At 41.5% G+C, this 25,885-nt stretch overlaps 1 protein-coding gene across 1 annotated transcript in view; it reads right to left on the bottom strand.

Moving 5' to 3' along the window:
• The window catches only part of LOC139690497 (serine/arginine repetitive matrix protein 2-like), a 51,244-nt gene that overhangs the window by 9,314 nt on the left and 16,045 nt on the right, over nucleotides 1-25,885 (bottom strand). Inside the window, exons 6-14 of the mRNA XM_071587955.1 lie at nucleotides 24,128-24,310; nucleotides 23,543-23,722; nucleotides 20,065-20,247; nucleotides 19,000-19,212; nucleotides 16,952-17,226; nucleotides 12,708-15,564; nucleotides 9,477-12,647; nucleotides 6,605-6,807; nucleotides 4,235-4,466 (exon numbers count right to left, since the gene is read on the bottom strand). Coding sequence (XP_071444056.1) covers nucleotides 4,235-4,466; nucleotides 6,605-6,807; nucleotides 9,477-12,647; nucleotides 12,708-15,564; nucleotides 16,952-17,226; nucleotides 19,000-19,212; nucleotides 20,065-20,247; nucleotides 23,543-23,722; nucleotides 24,128-24,310 — 7,497 coding nt within the window. The remainder of the gene's footprint in view (nucleotides 1-4,234; nucleotides 4,467-6,604; nucleotides 6,808-9,476; nucleotides 12,648-12,707; nucleotides 15,565-16,951; nucleotides 17,227-18,999; nucleotides 19,213-20,064; nucleotides 20,248-23,542; nucleotides 23,723-24,127; nucleotides 24,311-25,885) is intronic.

The raw sequence follows: 25,885 nt of genomic DNA, 5'->3' as shown, positions 1-25,885 counted from the left end.
ATGAAAGAAGAAGCACGGAAGCATTTCATCATTCAGTCCACTACACTAGTCAATAAATTAAATATGCAAGACAACACAATAATCATAGAATACTTTGGGCCCTATGAGATATCTCATTTGAATAAGACTAATTATCAGCAATTTATGCCCTAAGCTTTGAGAATCCATTGCCTTTTGTACACAAAAATATTGGCCAATCCATCACTATTAAGAGATATATCTCAAAGGTACTATGAACTAAAAATTTTAATTCTCAGAACATTGCCAATATGTGAGCAAAAGATGCGCTTTCAGGTGTTGTTACTCATTTAGAGAATATGCATTTAAATAAAAAATTTAACATTGAAAGTAATGCTGGGGTCTTTCTTCGTAATATCAACCACAAAGTAACAAGGATCATAAGGGCATTTGTTGAGTTTGGTATCGCGTTTGATGACACTATATGACATGAAGAAAAATTTAAGATTAAAATATTTGTTTCCAGGTTGCAATAAATTTACAGAATAGAAAGACAGATTCCAATAATTAATAGATTACTGGAAAATAGATAGAAAGAAATGGCACGCACATACAATTCACAGCATTAAAAACTTTGCCATTTACTTGAAAATAGAGAACTTGAGTGATTTATAAGTGTGTCAAGAGTGCTGATAGTTGGACCATTTATGTAAACATTGCAAGCAATGACGGTAATTTTGTTTTTGCTGAGCTTTCATTGTGTTGCTTTCAAAATTTCATTAAAAACACAAGTATTTCGAATAATGATATTTTTTCTGTTCGAGAACTCTGCTAGCTATTGTCCCCATTACTACTATAACTATTAATCTATATGCAAAAAAAGATTTTTTACAGATATTCCAGTTCTTGCTTCGAACAGAAAATGAAGAGCCCAATGGAGGTGACTAAATGATAAAGCTAAAACCACTTTTGACAACAATCAAAATGCAAAATGTTTTCAATGTCCCGTCTCGTTAATTTAGCTTTTGACAAGAGCACATCACATTTTGTTATGTACTTGTGTCGGCAGGAACCCTACTTCAAATTAAAAATATTAAGAAACGATATGAGAATATGCAACTCTGCTATGACAAAAGCCAACCAAACCCAATACTAAAAAAAATTATTCAACTTACAAAATTTACTTAGCTAACATATTTAATGCATTTTTTTCAATTCTTAAAAATACATGATTAAAGTGTAATGGAGCTACTAGAGCAAAGAAGATGACAGGCATACCAATTATTGCACCATTAGGCTACCCAATGAAATCCATTTGAGATCACAGGGATTCTTTGAGACAGAATAGCTTCTTTGGACCAGGTGCATTGGCAGTTCTGCCCAGACAACTTGTCATATCATTCAGCCAGTTACCACAATCCACTGTTATGCAGTAGACTGCCATTGCTTTGGCATTATGATTTTGACAGGACAATGAAAACTCTGCGTTCCCCAGCCATATGTTAAAAGCAGAATACGGATTGTGAAATGGAAGGGCCTGACAGAACAGATGAAAATGTCTTACTACATAAATGGTGTTAAATGTGAAAAATAATGTTGTCTATTTATTTAACATGTTAGCACAATGCATGGGTTCTCCGTAGAAGACCAGAGAAAGCACACCCTCGATTGGAATTTTGTCGCATCAAATTTCCAAGTTTACCAGACAAGGTACAGAAATCTTCCACTGCAATTAGTATAAGGCAGCCACTAATATGAATGTTGAGTTTTTGATGATATCCACCAAAATGGCACAATGACCATTTGATAGATGAATTCAGTCCCTGTGCAAGTGAACACTGTCTCATTAATGTTTGCACACAAGATGCAATGATCAAGGAAGGGCTATGGGTGTATTATTTTGCAAAATAATGTGTCATGATTTTCAGATTTTGTTTTGCATGCATTCATATACTGTATCTTCCCATCAATAACGCGCACCTTATGTTTAACGCGCACCCAGAACTTTGTAGTCATCATGAATTTGTACAAATACCGTGCACCAAGGGCTTAATAGTCATCTTATACATGTATAGAGGCCTCACATTAAACATTATACAGTTTGTGTAAAAATATGTCTATATCGGATGGGTGTGTGTAAAAATGTGTCTATGTTTGGATTTTCCTAATTCTCATTGCATAATGTGCGTCGTCATTTTTTCGATCATCTGAACATTTTTGTAAAGATAACACGAGCGTTATCGATGGGAAAATATGGTACTAAATATACATACATATAACCTTAAATATTTACATAATAAAAGAAATTGACTCAGATATTATCTCCTAATTCTAATAAAGAACCTTACACAAATAAATGAGTGCATTTTCAGTTTTTAGTAAAAGACACTTAGGCAAGATAACATTGCTATGAGACCCGACTAGTGCGATCAAAAGGAAATGAGCTTTATTTTTTAGAAAACCATGGTAAATATTTAAGGAAAATTTGAAATATAATGTTCATATATTCCAAGGGTCTATTTCAGGAAAAAATGAAACAAAATCAGATACATACTAACTTCAGCATTGAAGGGTTGACTGGGATTTTCATTATCTAGGATAATTATTTTTTCCCTTTCACACCTCAATTCCAAAGTTTACATGGGGTTTACCCATGGATCAAAATAGGTCAGAACCAATGCTCCTGACTGTAAAATAAGCACTCGCTTCAACACCATTCCTTGACAGAGCTATGAAAGAGAGAGTTGGTCGATTGATTGATTGCATAGTTTCCACGAGCTGGGAGAGACGGGACTCGTGAGATGGCATAAAGAGCACACATTTGAAGTGGGCCACCATGCAAGGTTTCTCTTTCAAATCAAGGGCTCTGCAAGGTGACTCATTTAAGAAACAAAAATACCATTTCCATATTAAAAATGCCTGAATTGCACAGCCATTTGCATGCTTATGCCAACTGCCTGGCTCACAGCAAGCAAATGTTCCAAGATTCACTCACTTGGACTCAATTTTTTTTATACATATATTTTACTTGACTTTTAATTGATTTGTTCTGCTCCTTATTTCCTGGAAGTATTTTCAAGACTTCATCATATGAAACTGTTACTGAATTATAACAGAACTTTGGTGCATATATTTGGAGCCTTGAAGGAGGTTGGAACACGTTTCTTCATGTAGCTTCCTATCATATTGAGAGTCCATTTAATGCATTTTTTGCCATCGCCATTACGGTGCACCAAAGTTTGGTATTTCTTCCATTACTCCCCAGATTTTGAATAGCAACCGAGAAAACTGCGAGAATCAGCTTTTTGAATAACCTCTTCCATTATCTTCTTATAACAAAGATTTTCTTACTCAATTGCATGTCATTTACATGACAGATTACTCACTAATGCCCTAAGGAGTTTTAAATAACAAGAGACGTTTCAGGCGTGATAGGGTGGAATATCATGATTAATTAAAAATAGTAATTTTCCACAAAACAAAATTTAATACAACCGGTTTCAATGTAACTACATCATCATCAGGTCATTGATGGTTTCATTGATGATTTGATCAGGTTTCAATGTAACTACATCACCTGATAATGATATAGTTACATTGACAGTGGTCGTATTAAATTTTATTTTGTGGAAAATTACTATTTTTAATTGATCCTATAGAGTTCTGTTCCCAACAAAAATTGAACTGCATAAAAACTAATGGCAAACAACAAAGTGAGAAGTCTGCAACAAGGTGCAGGAATTAACTCTGGTCCTGCCTTCTTTTCCAACTATTTTAAAGTCCAGATGATCTACATATAAAGTACTGTCATTTAACAAAACGTCTGTGATAAAGTTAACATTCAAATGACACCATTCTTAGAATTTACACTTGATGCAGAAAAACAAAATAAAGATAGAACCATTAAAAGACAGATGCCTGCTGTTCTGAAACAATAGCAAGTGGATAGATTGGCATCAAATGATGAAATCTACATTTTTTACATCATTGGGTTAACATTTAATTCATTCCAATTTTACTTACAATCACAATCTCATTCCTCTGCTGCCAAGAATAGAATGCCAGCCATCTGTCATCATCCTTTTTGTTGATCATCATAAATTGTAGGAATTTTAAATTTTAGAGCAAATAACAACATTAGATTTATATTGCTATGACAGAGAAACTTAAAAAAAGCGAAGGAAATGCCGTGCACCCAGGGAAACCAAGAATTCTGAAGATGTAAAATCAGGGGAAGTGCACCACCATCCATCACACACACACAAAGGGGGCTCACCTGCGAGGGGGCGCTGCCGCCGCGCTGGCTTCCCTTCTTGCTCTGCTGCGACTGCTGCCCGAGCACCGATGTCTGCCGTGCGGAGCCAGCCGATTCGTACGATGGGGGCTCAAAGAGGTCATCGCCCTCACTCGAGGCGGGAGAGTATGGGGACTCCAAGTCCATATCTACCACGTCCACTCGGTCCTGGGCTGATCCAGGGGCTTGGTCCTTGCCATTTGCCGTAGCAACCCTGAAGAAAACGAAAGACGACCACTTGTGAGCACATGGGAGAACCCGGAAAAGCATTGCTAACGAAAATAGATCCTTTGACAACTGCTGCTCCTCTGCTTTGGTTATTGAAGCCCTTCCCAAATCCACCAGCAGCATAGAGGTAAAGAACACAAGGAATCGAGCATCTTCTCTGTGAGTTCTCATGCTTAGTTCGGTTTAGAACCCAAGTTTGTACACATGCAGATGTCATCCGAGAGGACTGATAGTTTTTCAGATACATATACAAAGACACACATACACATATACATAAATGTGTATATTTTTACGGGTGCGTGCAAATGTATGTAAGTATATACATGCAATGGCACCCTCAGCCCTTCACCCGAGCCGCGCGATTTGTTAGATACCAGATCTTCGCGGGAAATCATACTCAAATAGAAATGAACTCTCTCCCCGGCTCTGATGTGTGCATTTCATGTGCCATTAGGCTTAGTTCAAGGCAGGCTCCACCCTCACCTATCAAACCACACTTTAAGTTGATAAGTGTTACTTTGGCATCGTAACACAAACACACAAATACTCTTGCGTACGTTTCTTATTTATTTCTAAAAATAATTTCCCTGGCACAGTTAGTGCTGAAGCGACAACCTAAATCTTTCATGTTTTTCATAGATTAGTGTATTGTGATGCATGCTGACATTTAAAGTAATAAACTTTTAGTGAAACTATAAAGAAAGTTTTCAATGCAAAAATTTCAGAGTGTAAAAATCATTCGCCTTGATCAAGGCAAATGATTTTTACACTCTGAAATTGTTGCATTGAAATGCACGTTAGCAGGTGACTCCGTGAAAAGTCACTGTTGCGGCATCTCCCGCAGTTTCTTTGGAATTTGAGCACCTTGGATAGCGAGTAATTCGCATAACAAGTGACGAAGAGCGTGGGATTCCCTGAGTGATTGCACCAGCTGTTTACGTTTGTATTCCACGAACATACAAGGGGGGGACCCAAAAGTAACGGCAATTGGGTTGTGGTGGGGAGCAAGAGTGTGGAAAGCCTTTGTTCAGCTGGTTGTACGTCAGGCGTACCTGTGTAGCACCGTTGCCGTGACTGGATCGGTCCGTCCGTGAGGGCTGTTTCAGTGAAACAACTTTTTCATTTCGGCAAAAAAACATGATGGCAGATTATCAAGAGCAATGCGGTGCAGTGAAATTTTGTTTCCTGTAGGGGAAATCGGCCGCGGAAACTATTGTAATGCTCAAGACTGCTTATGGGGAAGCTGCCCTAAGCAAAACCAGAGTATACGAGTGGTTTACGGGGATCGAGATGGTGCGGGGGCTAACGTACTGGCTTCCCACCATGAGGGCGCGGGTTCAAATCCCGGCGGTGTTGAATATTTTTCAGAGGTATCTCGATCCCTACTTGAGGTGCTTTGTGGAGGGCACTTTGAGTGAGTACGCCGTCCGTCGGATGGGACGTTAAACTGCGGACCCCTTGGCGCCTTTCGTAAAGAGTAGGCTAATGCCGACGCCGGGTTTCTCTCCACCCTTCATCCTTTCCTATCCATCCCCTATGGCGCAAATGACCTTAGCTGTCGGTCGCCTCCCCTCAAAACTACTACTACTACGAGTGGTTTACATGTTTTAAAAATGGTGAACTAAAGAATCTATAACAACATTCCTGTTATTTTTGGGTTCCCCTCGTAGTGGTGTCACTAGTGATCACATATTTATGCTGTGACTTTTCATGCAGAGTTTAATAATATTTGATGAATAGTTTTAACACTGTCCCCGAAGAAAAAGCAGCAGAAAACAATCAAAACTTATGTAATGATAATGCCATACTGCATTTTCAAAAAAATTTGGAGAGTCGGTAAAAACAAATGTCTCTCGACTGGTTTTCTGTAAAATGAATTATTAATGTGTTATAAATTAACTAATTATTCAGAAACTTTTTTGTTTTCCACAAATTGAATTCAAAATCCTGCTGGTTTAATTCCGTGATATAAGAAAAGGTGAACATGACCCACGATCCTAATTAATGTCCATATAATTTTCTTTGATTAAACCTGGCACAAAAATTATTTTTTTCAGCATGGAATGCATTAGCGTATTTTAAATTACTGCCCAGCGCAGGGGGCAAGGGCAGGCACACACTCACCTCGGAGTGACAGCAACCCTCGGAGTGGGCACAACGACCCTTGGAGTGGCCACAGCCACTCGTGGAGCCGTGACCGCCACCCGTGGCCCTCCCTTTCCTCCCCTCGCTCCCCCTCCTCCGAGGGAGAGGTCCGACTTGGACACTTTGGGCTGGGAAACAGAGAAGGCCCCACCTGCACCGGAGGAAGCCACCATCTCTGGAAACTGTCCACAGGAAGACATTAATGTATAAAAAAAATGATCATAGGCAAGCAGTCGAGAAAATATACCCACAAAAGATAAACGATTACCACAATTTGACACCATGGAATCAGACAAAACAATATGCTGGAACAAAATTCGAGACTGTTATGCATGTCTTTTACTGACTTTTCAGCCAAAATGAATAATATATTAATCATAGAATTTGATTACACTATGCGATGACTTATACAGTCTTTTTTCATCTGCCACAAACCTATTGCTTGCTAAAATTTCTATTAAATAAAGGATTGAATTTTTCTGAAAAACTCAGTTCCTTGCCACTTAAGTCAAAAATGAGTTCAAGTGGACATTATTCTGAATTAAGGAAAACTAAATATCCAACACTGGAATGTTTCACAAGAAATATCAGCTGCATCGTTAAAATTTTACAATGCACCGGACATTGCCCGAGTTATCACCTAGGATATATATCCCAGGTCTCCCCCGATGTTTAGCCACTAGTGCATAGCCCAGATTTTGTCCCATGGCCATAAAGAGAGTCAAAACTTACTTGACATTATGGGATTATTTCATCATCTGTTTATACACATGTTTCAGGTAGGTTGAAGGGCCGTAACCTCAACTGAGAAGTACCACTACCCCATCTATTGATGGACTGATTTTATATTTGAATGAACACGAAGGGGAGACGACCTTTTCAAAGCCACTGGCATAATCACTCATGCAATGCTTCAACAAATTTAGGGAGTCAGTTATTCATCTGAAACAATATGTTTGCACCCAAGTGGCGAGCTTGACTTTAGAACAATGGAAGGCACTCATAGAGCCAAGAGTGTACGGCACAAAATCTTATATCTCAAAATTATTGGCATTTTATGTAAGATTATGGACAGCAGTACATCGAAAAACTGAAAAATGACCTTTAAAGATAAATATTAAAGTACTGTGATCATTTTGATGCCAGAAATTTGCCTGTAATTCTTCCATGACATGACAAAATTACTTTCTCGCTGGAATTTGAACAAATAATCGGGATGTCTTCCAGGACAGTCTAGCTGCTGCTTTGGGTAGCTTTTGAAATGGTCGGCTGATCTAATCTAAAGAAATTTCTATTTTCCTGCACATTCACAAGAATGCACACGATGCATCTTTGGTTTAATAATTACACACTCCTTAAAGGGGATGACTGGCTCTACCTTCCTCTTGGCCGTCGCGTTTTTCTCCAAGCCAAAGAGTCTCATGCAATTGAGTAGACGCTTCACCGTTTCACGGCTTGGATTAAGATTGAAATGGTGCCATAATGCAAAATGTTTGGCTGGGAAAAAAGTGTGCAATGAAAATTACATTACATTTGAAGATGGAATAGCTAGAGAGGCTTGACTGTGGGAACTTTTGTAACCATGTCAAAAGGTTAATGCAAAAGGATGGCTTCAACATAAGGGATATAAAAATTGCTAAGCACTGAAAAAAACATGCAATAGAAGCAGAAAATTTGTACAAGTATCATACATTCCACAATAAAAAGAGAAATATTAAATATTCCAAACAAAATACAGCTCTATATCCACTTTGGCAGTGTATGAGTTGGAGAAAAGGGCACGCAACAACACAAACAAATTGTCACAACAGGTGAGCAAAGGTGAGAGTTAAGAATTAGCTGAAGGAAAGAGCTTAGAAAAAGTAAAGAAGCGCTTGCATGAGAATTTTTGTAAGTGATACAATATTCAAGATTACTAGTTGACTTGACTTTGTGGAAACCTTCCATATTGGCGAGGGAACACGAAAAAACTCTTGTGATTTTATACATTTTCACAACTCTAGTTTAGACTCCTTAGGTCAGGTGATATAGCACAAATGTTTTGGTATACACTCAACACTTTGGTGGGCATGGGTGAGCAGGGAATGGGTGGGGCAGCACCAATGAGAGTGGTGCACCTCTTGCCATATAGTTTGAATTGTGCTACCAGGTGATGACTCAAAGAGTTGCAACCTAGGCCATGGACCATAAAACAGAAACCCCAATTTCCCATAAACCTACTGGTCAACTAATTGCAGCTTTTTTCGACAGAAGTAGTTTTCTGGAATAAAACCCATGTTTGAAGAGTTACACCGTAGAAATCTGGTTTTTACGTTGAACATTGAAAACAGTTAATATACCTGCTTAAAAGACAAAAAAATGAGACTTTAAGACACCAATAATTGAATTTTGGTGAGGACAATGACCGAAACACAATTTGCAAGGATCCGGAATACATTAGGGGATGATACACAAAATTATTGACACAATGTATCAGAAATAAAAAAAATCAAAATGAGGCCTGCCTTCATGAAATGAAGTTTCAGATTGAAAGGTATGAAATAAAATTGTTCCAAGGAAAGATTTGAGATGTCGATGCGGGCCACTACTGACTACTTGATTTGGACTGTTTAAAATTTAAAACAAACTAAAAATAAGCATATTATTAATTACAGATGAGGATACCAAAATGAATTTGGCACAAATTAAGGAGAGCACAGATATGCTTCTGTTGAATTAAATCCTTAAAATAGACCAAAAATACAAAGAGCATGCTTTTTTCATTGACCACAGACTTTTCCCACGGCATTAGAATATCCCAGTCGACATATGGTCAAGATTTATTCATCTTCTCCACCCTCCAACAACTCACCTGTCTCAGGCCAGTGCCAAAGAGAGTTCTAATGACATCCGCAGCTTTAGCTTGCTGTGGCTGCTGAGGGAAAGCCCTATTCACCAGGGGAGACAGCTGCTGCTGGACGATTGGGGAGTTTGCCGACGTCACCGCAGCTACTGCTGCATTCAGGGGCTGTGGCTGTGCCACGGCACCGAGTTGGGCAAGGAGGGGCAGCACCAGACCCCCAACAGCATCTATCGCCCCCACTGTAGTTCCTAAGGTTCTAGCAATGCTTGCCACGCCCTGCACTGATCCCTGTACTGGTGTTGGTCCCATTTCTTCCACTGTCGGTTCGGCGGTAGCCTCTTCAGCCTTTGGCTCAGCAACTGCGGCCTCCTCCTCCACAGGGTGTTGCTCCTCTGTGGTTTGTGACACACCCCCTTCGGCCATTGCACTTGATGACGCATCTCTCGACTCCTCAGCAGTCTGGTGACCCAAGGGTTCTGTTTCGGGTGCGGGGGGTGACGGAGCGGGCGAATTTGTTGGCTCAAATGGGTCATACGTGTCCATCTCCTGGTCCTTCCTGCTCGGAGGTTCATCAAATGAAGCATTGCCTTCCTTGTTGCTTGTCTCATCCTCTCCAGGGGGTCTCGAAGAAGACAACACTGCCGCCTCCTCCTGCGGGGCAATCGGAGAAACTCCCCCATCCACTTCGTTGAACTGTCCATCGAGGATGGGGGTTGAGGGCCCAGGTGGTGTGTTGGGACCAACTTGGACTGCTTGGTGTGCCTCCGATTCCCCAATCTCACCATCAATGCCAACATCTTGAGGAATGGCCTCCGATTCACCTTGAACCATGACCTTCTGCCCTAGTTCCAATTGACTGGCAGCAGCCGCCATTGCCTCGGAAGCAATGATCTCATCTTCCTCATCCTCGTCATCATCTTCCCTCAATGGATTGTTCACGGATCTTAATTGAGAACCTTTGGAGGCAATGCAAAACTTGACCTGTGGTTCGGGTGGTGTCTTGGGGCCCAATCGTCGCTCAAGCGGAGGCTCCTCTGGAGTAGAGAGAGGCAATTGCGGCTCCTCCAAAGGTACGACTTCAGATGGTACAATGCCAGCATTGGAGACGGCCACGGCCACTTTGCGCTCCTTTTTCCCCAACCCCTTCTTCCCCTTGCCCAGTTTCCCCTTCTTCCCAAGCTTTGCACCCACCCGCTTCTCCTTCACACCAATGCCTCTGGTCTTCTGCCCCGGCACAGGACTCAAGATCATCATCCGGTGCCTTCTCTGGATGTCTGAATCCATTGGCTGTTGTTGTTGTTGCTGTAGCTGCTTGGCACCCTTGTCCTCATTCTCACCACTGCTGTCACTGAGGACAATGAGATCTGCTGGGGAGGGGACTCTCTCCACAAATGGCGACGTCTCCAGGTCAATTATCACACTTGGTTTCTTCTTGATGACGGGCATAAATTTCCTCTTCTTCTTCACCCCGGCATCAACGGCAGGCTCCTCCATCACTTTCACTTTCTCTTCCACGGGGGATGACGCTTTCCTTCTCTTTGGCATGTTGGAGTTCTCCTTCGGAGCAGACTTGAAGCTGACACTGACGAGAATGTTGTCACCAGAGGCAAACACTTCCTTGGAAGCTGCCGGGCTCCTCTCTCGTCGCTTCTTCCTCTTCTTCCCACCAACGTCCGTCTCCTTCCTTGCCTTACCCTCCTTCTTCCTCCGCTTCTTCTTGCTCGCACCCACTGCTGCCGCCACTGCAGGAGACCTCAGCCTCTCCGGAGACCTTGAGGGGGAGCGAGATATGGACTGCAGGCCCATCCTGTACCTGGGGGGAGGTGGGAGGGTGGGAGTGGAGGGGGACCTACAGAAGGACCGGCCCCGGGAGCATGATGGTGACCTTGACATGGGCATCGGTGACCTATCACGAAGGACTCGGCTCCCTGACATAGACCTGGACCTCATGTGTCCTCGAGTCTTTTCTAAGCTTCTAGATTCTATTGGGGTCACTGATCTAGACCATGACCTGGTCCATGAGCGTTCCCAGGAGCCCTGGGATTGCTCAGTCCTCCTCCTCCTGCTCCGGCTCCTCTTTCTTTGACGGCTCCTGCTGCGACTCTGCTTCCTGCGCTCTGATGCTGGGCTGTGACTCCTGCGACTCTTCTTCCGTGCAGTTGCCTTGCTCGGTGCATTCTCTCCCCGCCGAGCCGTCCGATCCCTTGATCTCTGCCTTGAACGAGAGCGACCACCACGGGATCGAGACCGTCCCCCTTTGGATCTTGATCGCTGACGTGCTCTCGATCTTGACCTGGACCTCCGTCCCTTGCCTCTCGACCTTGACCTACCTCTAGACTTGGATGGCCCTCTAGATCTTGACCTTCCACCACGTGACCTTGATCGCCTTCCCCTCGACCTTGAACGAACTCCTCTGGACCTTGACCAGGCTCCATGGGACCTTGATCGGCCACGGGGAGATCTTGACCTGCCTCCCCTCGACCTAGACCTGGCCCCACGAGATCTTGACCTTGAGAAGATTCTGGATCTGGAGCGGGACTTGGAATTTGAACGCAACTCCCTGCCAAAAGCATCCGTCCGCCTCCGCTTAGTCTTTGACCTCTCCCCCACCACTTTCCGCACATCGTATCGCTCCAGATCCTTTCTCTTTCCTTTCCTACGATCTCTCTCCTTTTTCCCCCGCCGATTCTCTTTGTCCTCCTTGTCCTCTAGCTCCTTCTTTGATTGGTTCGGATCTTCCGCTCCCTTCTCTCTGTAGTTCCTCTCTTTCCCCAGCTTTGACAGCTTCTTCCAGGCAATGGCTGCATCGCTCCCGGTTGCTTCGCCACTCTTGCTTGCATCGGCCTTCTTCCGCGCTCTCCTCTTACCTTCCTTCTTGCCTTCTTTCTTCTGCCCTTCATCAGTCTTGTGTATTTCCTGGTCCACGACATCCTTGTCCCCATCCTTTTCGCTCACGTCCTTCTCGTCCAATCCCACCATGCCCTTATCCCTTGCCCTCTCATCCACTATCTCCCCCTCTTCCTCCTCTCCCCCACACGATCTCCTCTTTGAAGTCTCCAAATCTTCAAATGCAGTCGCCTCTTCTGCTTCTGAGATGGTCTCCGTCTCGAGTCCTTCCAACTCGGGGACCACTATGTCCCTTATCCTCTCGCACTCCCCCATGGGTTCAGATTCCCCAGCCTCACCCTCCCCACTCTCTCTACCACCCTCATCCCCCTCCTCATCCACCCCCTTTCCTTCCTCTTCCATCTCCTCACTTCTCAACTCTTTCCCTTCATCATCCAAATTATTTTCTTCCTCATTCGGCAGAGATTCCTCCAATGACTTTGATAAGATTGACTTTGCACCATCATCTGACTTCTCATTCTCTAAATCTGATGACTTTTCGGCTTCAGCCTCTGCATCAGACTTTTCCGCATCCACATCAGACTTTGAAAGTGAAGGATCATCTTCTGCATCTGATTTTTCAGGGCTGGATTTTCCAGGACTGGATTTTTCAGGACTGGATTTTTCAGGGCTGGATTTTTCGGGACTGGATTTTTCAGGACTGGATTTTTCAGGTTCCTTCTTGGCTTCCTTTTCACTGGAGGAATCCTCAGTAACCTTCTCTGAAACTAGAATATCTTCTTTCTCTTGAGAACTTGGAGGATCTTCACTTGTCACCGATTGATCTGCATTCCACTGGTCTTCTCCAGATTCTTTTTCAGAATTGGCAATTTCTTCGGTTGGAGATAAACTTTTACGAGTAATTTTTAAGGATTCATCAACCTTCTCTGAAAGACCCGAGGCATCCTCAATTTCTTTACTGGAATCCTCCCCTTCGGCTTCTGCTGTCCTTGCTATGTTCACGCTGGTGGCAGAGTAGATGGAGAAATTGGGGCAACCCTCATCTTCACCTTCGTCTTCATCATCTGAGCCATAATTATGGACCCCCAGGCCAAATTTTCCCTGGCTCAGAATCCCATACACCCTAACACCAACTGGAGGTCTGCCTTGACCCTCTGAGTCTTCAGCTGCCACGGCTTTTCGTCTCTCATCTTCCTCTGTTGGAGTGACACTCCTGTCACTGTCGTAACCATGTAAATTCACGGGTGATTCCACAATATAGTCAAGGATTGTGGGAGGAAGCGGAGGTGGAGGCAGCGCTTCACCCTCTGACCAGGGCGTGAGCGATTCTTCCTCGTTGCCGCCCTCTTCATCAATCACCATTTCATCATCTGTGTCACGTGAGGGTTCCGCTGGGTCGTACTTGTCTGAGCCACCCCGAAGGAGAAAGGGGTGGAACATAGGCCCTTGGTCCGGAGGGGTCTCTATTGCATGGGAAGGCATTCCATGGCGCTCGGGAATATTGTCCGTGGGAGGATCCGAGCCCCCTGGCTCTATGTCACTATAAATATCTACATCCTCATCCTCCTCCCTGTCCTTGTCATCCTCCTCTTCCTCGTCTTCGTCCAGGTGCCTCTTGAGCACCTGGGGTCGGTCATTCTGATCCCCTCCACCCCCTCCTCCTCCCTCACTCCCCCCATTAGCTGAACCGTTAGCATCCCTCGTCCCAGATCCGTAACTCGAGTTGGCCCTGGCATAGTCCAACCTCTGATTTGCCCCACCCCTCGCACCCCCGCCTCCGCCAGATGCCCTCTCCCCGCCACCCATGTCCCTCACGGAGGAATTCATCGCTTGACTGGTGCTGCCATTGCCGGAGCTGCCTGGAAGCCCAATTGTCTTCACCGCTTCTAGGGGAGTGACCACGGAAGCACCCACTCTCTCACTCGGTGGCAGAGGAAGATCACCAATGTCAGCATGGACATCCTGGCAAAGAGGTCCAGTGAGTGAGCGAGAGGTCGACTCGACACTTGGATTCTCTTTGATCACGGAGAGCGAGCGGACGTGATGGTGGCTGTTGCCAGGGATGGGGGCCACTCGCAGGTCTTCGGCCGTGGCAGAGGCATTTGGCAAACTCTGGACACGCATGTCAACGGCTTCACAACTGACCCCTGCATAGGGTGCTCCATAGCCAGCAGGTCCGAATCCGGCACTTCCTCCACCACCACTCGACAAGTCCAAATACATATTCCTGTGGAGCAACTCTCTGGCATCTCCTTTGTGAGAACTACTGCTCAGGTCCAGGGGCGAATTGGGAGAAAACCCATACACCCCAAAACTACCAGCTCCACTCAAAACATCACCTTCATGCATTGGATTAACATGGGAGATAAATCCTGAAGAAATTACACTGCGGTCATTTTTTACACTGGATGTTGGCTGAGACTCCCACAATCTCCCACGACAGCCATCATCGGCAGAATCCAAATAATTACGATTAGAATTCACTATCACATTACCTGCTAGGTGTTCGATGCTTCTGAAATTGTTTGTAGCTCTTGAACTTGTGGTGACAACACTCTGAGTGGCCGTTGTTGATGGTGCTCGATTGGCGTAATGAGTTTCATTCACATTTTGAGAAGGGATTCGGTCCTTGCGATTGGCACTGCTCGATTCTTCCCTTGAATTAGCATCCAGTGTCCTTACGGGCCACAATGGCCGGATGCTAGCATCTATTTCCTCACGAGTTTCAACACTTGCTGCACTATCTCGCACTTCTACACCAGAACTCCCATCCCTAAATGTTGAGCATGAATCCTGGGCTGTGGTTGACGGTTCTGCTGGATTTGACGGCACCCTAGCTGTGCCAGAGTTGACGTTCATCTCATTGTTGATGTTGGTAGTTTCAATAGACTTGGGGCCTACTGCTGAAGTATCTCCTCGGCCTGTATCTTGAGTGGGGTTGCTTGTCTTTGATTTTTCAACAACTAGGCTTCCATCAGAATTTATCTTGACCTTTGACTTCCGTCCATGCCACACGGACTGGCTCTCCATGATGCTCCCCAATATATCAGGAACACCTCTGCCTGCCGCACCCGAGGATGGAGAAGCTGATGCCAGGGCCCGCTCCTTTATGAGTGCCTTCCTGCGCTCGGCTGCAGAGCCAATACCAGAGATCAGCCGCTCCTTGGCCAGTTGGTGTGCATGGACTGAGTCTACGGGCCGAGGGATGGATGCCACTGCCAGAGAGCCTCCGCCACCTTCAACATCCGAACTGCAGATAAAATAGAAAGCGTTCACAAATGGGAAAATAATTTTCCAGAAGTAATACAGTCAGTTGATGACATTACATATTCTATATGCCATAGACTCCTATAATATGGTCACCCCCACTACTAACAATGAAAGGTTTTCAATATTGAATAATGAACAAGATCCGCCAAATTATACGTTTTAAATTTCTCCATAAAGAAGAATGAAGTACAAAATACACTACGACTCAATTTGGGGCAGGCGGCTTATTTAAGAAGTTGTATTCTGTAATTGTGATTTTAGGACATATCAATATCTCTGAATATCCAAATGGTTCAGTATAAAACTGAATACCCGCTTCTTATTATGCTTCTATTTTGTCAACTTTTATGCGACATGTTAACTATAACCTTGCACATAACCATGCACTTAACTAAAATCTCCAAATAATTAAGAAAACTCTAAAAATTAAAAGTGGGAAATAAAATCACACAATCGATTACATGAATTTCTATATTTGATTGCATGATTCCATGAATCATTATTTACTGAGAGGCAAATTCATTTCAGCTAGTAGTACATGAACCACAAGAGCATGATTTGGTGATGGTGGGTATCGTACAAGCATCCTGAGGGCGTGGCTCAAATCATTACGGTTTACTTCAAGGGAATAGTTTAGGTTCCCCTCTTGTTCAGTTTCCTTCCTTCCACAATCATTGAAGCTCAGGCATGATAGACTTCCCTCTGAGATGATCCTTCATCCAAGGATGCAAATCCTTAGATGGAAGATTTGCATATACTTAAAGGAGAAGTTTACAATTTTCCTCAGGTAGAAATTTTCCATAAGACAAATTATTTCACTCTAGTTGATATATCAGCACTTATATATATATAACACAAAATACTTTTATTGAAATATTATGATAATGCAACTAATAATATTTCAAAACAAACATCACTATCATTTTCTGCCGAGCTGATGCTGTGAAAAATAATATAGGGTGTTCACATGCATTTCATCATTACTTAATATCCATATACTATAATCATTGTTTATAACTGTAAATTGAATGAATATTATCTGATGTGATTATCATTTCTTTACATGAGAAAATATATTTTTGCATACTATTGGGTTGATATTGCAAATGGGTTAACTACTGGACACAAGGGCAAAGTATTCCTTGGGTCTTCTGTTGAATGTACAAACAAGGTAACCAAAATATGATTACCTAAATTATTTGCATCACAGGTTGAGTGAGAGACCTGCAGGCAAGGATGTGCCAACCAAGATAATGTGCTACGTAACAATGTTCCCGTATTTATGTACCTAGAATATATTTAAACTTATCCCAAAAATTAAACAATTTGAAATCTACAAGCATGTGAAGTATTCCAAGCATTCTCACCCATCAGAGAAGTACTCGAGGTCATTTCTGGAGCCGAATATACTAAGTGTGGGCACTCGTCCACCGATTCCGGAGGCTGCCCCGTTGATCACAGCACCCCCGTCTGCCCCCCCACCAACCCCTTGGGCACCTCCAGTGCCACCCCGACCACACATTCCCTTCTTTCTCAGCAAAATACCCTTTTTCCCCGGAACAAGGCCCAGGGTCTCAGCAAGTCTGGAGCGACCTTTTTTCTTTGAAAGAAATTTCTTGCCTCTCCTTGATTTCTTCCCAGCCTGAAAAAAGAAATACTCAAGGTTAGTGACTCCAATGAGGAGGATGTGAACATTAAATATAGGCAAGGTTAGGAATCATTATCTAAATCAAATGCAACTTTGAGAGATAGTTGAGTTCAGAAACACTGTGGATATTTTTTAATAGAGCACGAAGGAAGGATCAAAAAAAGACTTCATGTTTACACAGGAAAGAGTTTATGACTGTTGATTAGTTATGCTGCACCAAATGTGCAGAAAAATTGAAGTCAAATTTGTGCATATATTGTTAGGCAACCAAGAATGAGAGAGAGAGAGAGGATATATACTCATCACAGGTCTTCTCACATCCTGACTAGTCATTAAGTCAACATTCAGGTAGTCATTCTTTGCTTATGAACCAGGGGCAGAGAACTCTTGAATCCACGGTTAATGGATAGAAGTATTTATACCACCACAGCGCGGTCAGTGGGTGACTAATACCCAGTGCAACAAATAACTGCAATTTTTTCCTGAGCCAAACTCTTGAATCATGTCAATATGATTTTTAATATACCATATTTTCCCATCGATAACGTGCGCGTTATCCATACAAAAATGTTCAGATGATCAAAAATACGACGATGTGCGTTATGCAATTCAATTTGAAAAGTCCAAACAAAGACGTATTTTTACACACACACACATCCAATATAGACGTATTTTCATGCACACTATATATAATTTTAGCGTGCATATATATATGTATATACAGATGCGCAGCCTCTATACACGTTCAAGATAACTATGTAGCCCTGGGCTCGCGGTATCTATACAAATTCTTGAAAGCTAAAAAGTTCCGGGTGAATCGATGTGAAAATACGGTACTTCAAATGGAGAAAACACTGCTACGATGGATATGGAAATGATGATTAGGATTAAATAAAACAACAATCTACCCAGGGGTTAATAAAGGGCATTTGCTTACAGAATAATACCTGAAAGCAATTACCCTTTATGAATCAACATTTTGGACTGTTTTTCCTGGTGATCTCTTTATTGAAAAATTTAAGTATTCAAGATTTCAAATAGCAGTTTCAAAAACAGAGCCTAATACTTTTCTTTAAGTGATTTGCTTCTTTAAAAAGGCCAGTGGTGGATTGCTTTTAAGCTGCTATTGTTTATTTTCTATTTTCTAACAATGTGCCCCAATATAGAGGGAAAGACTCCTCAGGTATTTGGCCCAAAAATGAGTTTCAGATTATCAGAATTGCTTAGGTAAAAAGAAAAAAGAGGCCTCACTTGATTGCCAAATTCACTGCCTCACATGATCCATCGCCCACCCGTGACCATTATGCATAAGGCCGCACTGGGGACCACAAAAGAATGAATGTTCTCCATCCCTGCACCCCTGACCTACCACACTCCCCCACTGGCCGGCTCAGTTGAGAAATTTCACTGAGTGATGAAAGGGGCAGGTGGAGCATTGGGGAAAGGTGACCGACTCATAGAAAAACTGGAGCAATCACGGCTAGGAAAGGAGCTGGATGGGAATTTGCCAAAAGAACTCCTAAATTCCTGTAAGCATGAACATTTTCAAATTCGTCAAACAGAATAGAAACAGCACTGATATGCAACTGTCTCTCTTCATTTTTACTTCAAACAGAATTGAGCAATTAGGCTCACTCTGCATCTATGGGATGCACAAGACAACAAATATTTCTTGGATAAAATCTTCAAGGTGAGCACAATGCAGCATGGTATCAGTGGTGGTTGAGTGTTTCCGAGGACCCCCCCACCCCACCCCTCTGCGCTTACCCCTTTCCTGCGCTTCCCACGCCTCCTTCGGGATGTGGTCGTGACTTCTTCCTCCTCCACCTCCTCTTCCTCCTCCTCTTCTCCTCCATCGCCCCTCTTCACGAGCCGTTTCTTCGTCACCGTCTTGCGCTTCTTCCGAGTGGTCGTCTTCCTCCTGTACACCTTCCTCCTGGTCACTCGCCTCCGATTTGAAGTCCCTCGAGAAGTTGATGGCTGCAGGGGAGACAATAGAGGAACGGCATTAGACAAGGAGCCTACAGTTTATATCTAATACTAGTCGGTGAGAATGCGAAGGCAGATAAAATTATTACTCGACTCACACTACTCACCAAAGTGAAAATACAGGCCAGTGAACTCATTTTGCATGTCCTATGAAAAGTTGTGAACAAATGTTTGATTTTCTATTCTAACTAAAAGTATTCAAAGATTGCAGCATGAGTACTGCTGAGTTTGGAATAAGCTTTCACTTGTTTAAGTTTGAAACATGACAGCCAGCCAAGAAACACTAAGTTCATCATAGATGATACATAAATAGGATCATAGGTAGCTCTATTCATTTCTTACATTTGTCTATCACTATGCATTTTATTATCGCCCTAGGTCGTTGCTGCTCATATATGCTTAAAATATGAAAATGAGGTCGTATACTTACATGGCTCGCTCATGCATTCAAGGAATTTAATTATTTGGTGGGAATAGCAGTTTTCATTATAATTACTATATTAACTTTTGTCTGTTCATTCACTTCAGTGTTGATTCAGTAGCCCATCACTTTTTATGCAAATTATATAAAAGTATAGAACACTTTGCAATGATTTTGCTCCAGTTTCCAATTAAAGTTGATGTCAGATTCCAAAAAAATATTGCTGATTTGCTTTGGGATTTGATTTGAATGGAATAAGTGATTCGCAGAGCACTTAAAACTAGTGACTAATGCCCAGCATGTCAAGTACAAGCTAGTGCACATTTATGAAACTTCAGATAATGTAAGAGACACATCGGGAAATATAGAGGAGAGCCACTGAATACATGTGAGTAATCTCATGAAAAAAAAAAAAGCTTTACCCGGCCAGTTGTATTCGCTGCCCATCTTCTCTCCACTTCTAGTTCTGCCATTTCTTCCATCAACTCTAAGTCATGGCTATCAATGTTCCATGTCCTCAACCCTCTCCTTCCCTGCTCCACAATCGCATCTCGCCTCAAACTGCGCAGAACCCTTTGGCTGGCACTTGTCCGTGGCAGTAAGCGCTGCAAGAGACCCAGGGAAATATGACATTTTTATACTTTGGGCTTCCTCTCATCTTGGTCTTCACTCCCCTTCTATTGGGTGCTCGAGGGTTGTTGTGTTTGCTTAGGCATGTAAACATTACGTTGTTAGCACCGGAGAGTTCTGTTCAGTACAAGAGAAATGCCTCCTGCTACCTCACGCTTAACCATCCATGCTACATTTCCTCGCATATGACACAAAGGCATGCAATATGCAGCACAAATGATAGAGTTACTTAAGAGGTGTGGAGAAAAGAAAATCGTCAGAAAATTACTCAATCTATTACGTAGAATAGAAATTATAAAAAAATAATTCAAATAACTGCAGGAGATTCCACAACAGTAAGTTTAACAGAGCTGCCTGCCAATGTGCATTGCAATGCAGAAAATTTCAAAGTGTACAAATCATTGACCCTTGTCATCAGCATCCCAGTCAATGCAAATGATTTTTACACTTAGAAATTGATACATTGCATAAAAAAATAGATAATATCAATCTTCAAGTTTCCCAATCATTATCTCACTGCTAACAAAAATGGGGTGACGTATGTTATAAAACACTTTCAAGCAAAAATCTCTTCACGGATTATTTTCCACCTTCGCAGCTGGAATACCAAAAGCACAAATCTTTGGAAGGCTTTTAAAATGCCAGTGACTTGAAAAGAATTCATTCAACAAAACCAAAAGTGGCTTTCTTTTCATCAATATAATCATGACAAAATTACAACTAAATAAATGAATAGGGCACAATGACACAAGTGCCTTATAACTTGGTTGGCCCTATTGGTATATATATATTTACAAAGCAAGGATACAAAACTTAAATCTAAAATGTTCTCAGCCTAAGTATTTTTGAGACACCAAGGGCAGAAGAGTTTGAGTTAAGAATGTAGAACTAATTGGTAATCTAAATGAACCTCAAAAAATACAAAACTTTCCATGGTTTTCAGTAGAGAATTTTAAAATGCCAAATGTTCCTTCCTTACAGACAATTTAATTATAAGCATCGCTATGCAGGCCAATTTGACTGAAATTTCATTACATTATTATAATTGTTGATTATTTCATAGTATATAATGTGTTTTACTTATTACTGTCCATTCTGTAGGTCATTCATGAAACATGGAAAAAACTTTACCTGTCAAAATTAATAAAATATATTACGTGCCTAAATTAGAGTTTGCTTCATTATTCACATTATTAGTATTTCATAAATCAATATTTGCAAATTTGCAGCATTTCAAGTGCTGTAATCCAATTTTTAACAAGTTTTGCACAATAATTAACGGGGTCATGTATTGCTTTTAATTATATCGTGGTTTTGTTCCTTTTTACGGGTGGTGTCCTAACACCCCCGGCCACACGCTCTTGCGGGGTATTATGTACATGTAGATGTAGATTTGTAAAAACAAAAATGAATCAAAATAAAGAGTTCATTATTTCTGATACATACCTAATTCTTTTTTACTATAAAGCCATCTAGAGACATTTCTTTTTGCTGATGCTATAAGTTTTGTAAACATATGACTCAGCATCATCATTAAATAAATTCCTCACGGGCTCATGCCTTATCAGGCCAATGCTTTGTACGCATGGTATGATGTAACAGTTTCCGTGACCTACACATCACATTTGACCTGCTGTTTGGGACTTAAAACTCCTTGAAGGGTCGTGGAGTTTCTGAATAATAAATGAGCAGGGGTTTCGTTTTCAAATTGCTGCATGCATTGGCACAAAATAGCAGTGTGAGATGGCCTCCCATTGCCTTGTGCTCAGGCAATGCATTCTCCTCTGTTGTTACATGCACATAGATAGGCTTGCTTCAGCATTCTTCAAGAAGAGACCAATCTTATCACGATTAAAAACCTGTTGTGGCAGGCAACCCTCAGTCTATGAACTTCTTGAAGTCACCGATGAAGTTCTAGGCTGCCTTTGACTCTGAGCTCGCTGCTTCCCCATGGCTCACAATGCCATGGATGCTGGTTCTTCTCTTAAACTTCTCGAATCAATTATTTAATAAAGACAACCACTTTCTATTTATGATGAGGGAAAAAAATACTAAATGCACAGTATTTTTCTTGGGAAATCAGCTTGCAACTTATGGGATAAAGTCATACCTCTATACCCTTCAGATGCAGACTGGTTTCAGAGCAAATTTTGGAGCATAAAAAGTGCATCCTATGAGTCAGGAAATACAGGACATCGGAAAATTTTTGACGTAATAATTAATAATTGCATTACCTTCTATAACTATTAAAGAGGCAGAGAACATGTACAACCACTTTCCCTTAGAAAATTGGGGGTACCTAATGGGCAATAATAACTCAGGGGTGTCGCTTCCCTGGTTATTTTCCGGCAAAAACCTTTATTGATTGAAAGTGGGATTGTTCACATACATATTTTTCACATTAGAAATCCTGAGCACTTTTTCCCAAGTTAAAATCAATTGCACAATAGCAGTAGTCCGGCCATTGGATTTGCCCGTTTCCTCTCTTAGGCCAGATTTTATCCTGTCTTGTTAAATTGGAGGTTAACTCTACCTGAGTTCAAAACTGAGAGTTAAAAAGCTCAATAACTGACTGAGAGCATAACTATGACTACAACGTTCATTTTCTCTCTAATGAACTGTGTTAATACATTATAAAATTGGATTCGTCAGTAATCTACATTTTAAGTTAGTGTTCACATTAATTAACCATTAGGTTCAACAAGACATTGTAAAACAAGCCCTTAGTGCCATTCGATGCATATACGTGAGGGAGGAGGACATGGTTTTATGAACCAAGTCACGGAACAGCTTGGAGAAACCAACACAGCAAAAAGAGCTGCCATAACTGATCTGAATTGTCAAAGGATATGAATTCAGTGACCAAACAAAATAATTTCAAAACAATAAGCAACTCAAGGGTAATTAAAGTACGAATAAGAAGCACAAGAATGATTTTCTGGGCCATATATAAAATCACTACTTAGTAGGAATTGAGTCATTATAAGATTGCACAGAATGGACATCATTTTCAGTTCCTATTACCATTATTAAATTTCTAATGACTACTGGTATTGGCAGTACTCATTTCTGGCCCACTAATAAATCTATGGTTGTTTGCTTAGGCATTGAGGCATATCAAGGTCTCTAATGAGTATATTCTCGTGCATTTTTGATAATGAATGGGCAATAGTGTCCTGAGGACACCTGATGCTCAAGAAGGAAGTCACACTGTTCCCCACAGTTCTGACACATTATATGAACGCAGGAGGGAGCAGTCTGGATACAAACCATGTTCCTTGTAGCCCTGCAAGCTCGCTGCCTTGAGGCATCGTTGCTGGTGCATGTTGAGCAGAACCACTCCTCAATGGGAACTGAGGTGAGGGGGGGAGTGAGGCAGTCAAGGTGGTAACCCCGGTCACAGCCATCGCACAGGAGCAGTGAATCCTCCCTGTCTCCACTACCACAAACCTAGAAATCACAATCAAAGGCAAAGGTGATGGAAAAGGATGACCAATTCAAGAAATACCCACAAACCAGGACATAGCCTTGGTTAACTTACAAAATTTACAATAATATAAATTAACATAATGCACACATTCAAAGGAAAAGAGATGGGTACATTAGGAGGTTATTAAACTCTAAAATATTTATGGTCAATGGTTTATTTATATTTTTTTATGGTCAAATTAGTAATACCACTTTAAGAGTGTTAAATGTAGGGTCTGTCATGGGATTCGAACTTTTTTCAAAACCTTAGAACAATCAAGAAACATACAACGTGGCACCATATTTGGAGAAATAAGACATCCATTATGGATGGAGATATGAATCAATCCCTTCTCAACCAACGGAAGCACACAACTAGGGACTTACTTCACAAAAGGTGGGGTCCTCCTCAATTTGCGATATCAAGGTGATGTCCTCATCATCCAATGCATCCCCCGCACAGCGTGGCTTCTTGGGCAAGGGCAGCCTCCTTATCTCCTTGCCACCCACGCCTTCATAAACTACGATCTCCGAAAATTCATGGCGGTCCACAGGACATGTGTTTACATTCTACGCAGATGGAAAAAACAAATGGTTAAGAAAATAAGATGAATGCCAAAAGCATACATGAACAGTAAATTTATTGGATATATTCTCAACTAACCCTTGACTATGATTAAAAAGGCTTATCAATGCACGTTTAGAGCACAAGAGATTAAAATTAATGTTTAGTTGCACTTAAGAGAACTCAAGACACATGGTATTTTGAAATAAGTGAGGTAATACATATCACATTTGCTCAAAAATGACAGCCCCCATTGTCATACCCTTGCATCATAATCTTTGAATTAAAAGTCTCCTAATTGAAATACACAATATGAACAATATTATAACTTGGTAGGTCATTTTTAATGGAAAACATGATTGGGCTAACTTTTAAAAATAACTTCAATAATAAAATTAAATATGCATGTATATTCCATTTCTTTATGTTAAAAAGAAGTGATTTAAAAACCCATCTTTGACTTTTCTGTGTACAGTGACATACTAAGAACATTAGTGAAGGGTATAAAATAAGTGAAGTGATTAGCTGAACACGGAAGAAACCATCATTTTGCGGTTTTCTAAAGTACATCTGGCGAACAAGCAAGCTGCAAAGAAGTTGGCTAACTCAAGTAATTGAGAGTGAAGGTAAAATTAAAGCAAGACAAAATAAAAGCAGACATAAGAACAGACTCTCAATGGAGAGCCACATTCGAGTCAGGTAAATGGGGAAAAATACAGCAAAACTCTTTTTATGCACTTTTCTAGGGACCCCAGTAGAAAGTCTTAAATGTGGGAAAAGGAGAATTTTCACTTTTAAATGCTTTATTCCTGAAGTAATTGTCTATAGTATCATCATCACCAAAAGTAAGTTCATCAAAATCAACATAAAATCCTACCTTCCTAAAGCAGATATATATTATAGAATGCTTAACTTGTTCCCAAGCTCATGATTTGTAGTGTACAATATCCTGTTCATTCAATTTGATTGCCTTCATAATCATACCGCAATAATGCAGAGGCATGAATTTCTGAACAATCATTCTCCAATAATGCACCTTAAATGAGTGAATTATACCTAAATCCAGTGGTTAAAGTTCACTGGTGAAATGAAAATATGGTAACTGCAGATTTCTCAAGTGTGCTTTTGGTAGATGAACTGGACACAGATCCAGAAACAGCAGAATTTTCCTTTCCTGAGACCCCATTTCAGTATCCAGAGTTTGAAGCTCCGACTAGAATATTTCTTAGATCATACAGGCTTTGAAATTCCTTGTATATCTAGTGAGTAACATTTATACATATTTGACCAAGGACTCTCCTAGGATTTACCAACCACTAGTGACTGAAGCATCTCACTTCTATCAGCATTTATGATTAATAATTGTCTGTTCCCTCAGCACCTCTCCATGACGTAATTCCCCTCTGAAGCACGTTGTTTTTGCTGGCAGCACAATAAAAAATAACCCTGTCTTGTCCACATAGAAAAATCTTTTGTGCTATGATCTGAAGAAGTTTATTCAATTCTGACACCATCCATCACATTGTAGTCTCAACGTCAACAGTTCCACTTTCGCCACACACAGCCTTGTTAACAAGATT

The sequence above is a fragment of the Hetaerina americana genome, unplaced genomic scaffold, assembly GCF_022747635.1.
Source record: "Hetaerina americana unplaced genomic scaffold, ioHetAmer1.1.p SCAF_3, whole genome shotgun sequence".
NCBI classification, from domain to species: Eukaryota; Metazoa; Arthropoda; class Insecta; order Odonata; family Calopterygidae; genus Hetaerina; species Hetaerina americana.
This window is presented reverse-complemented; position numbering and strand designations above follow the sequence as displayed.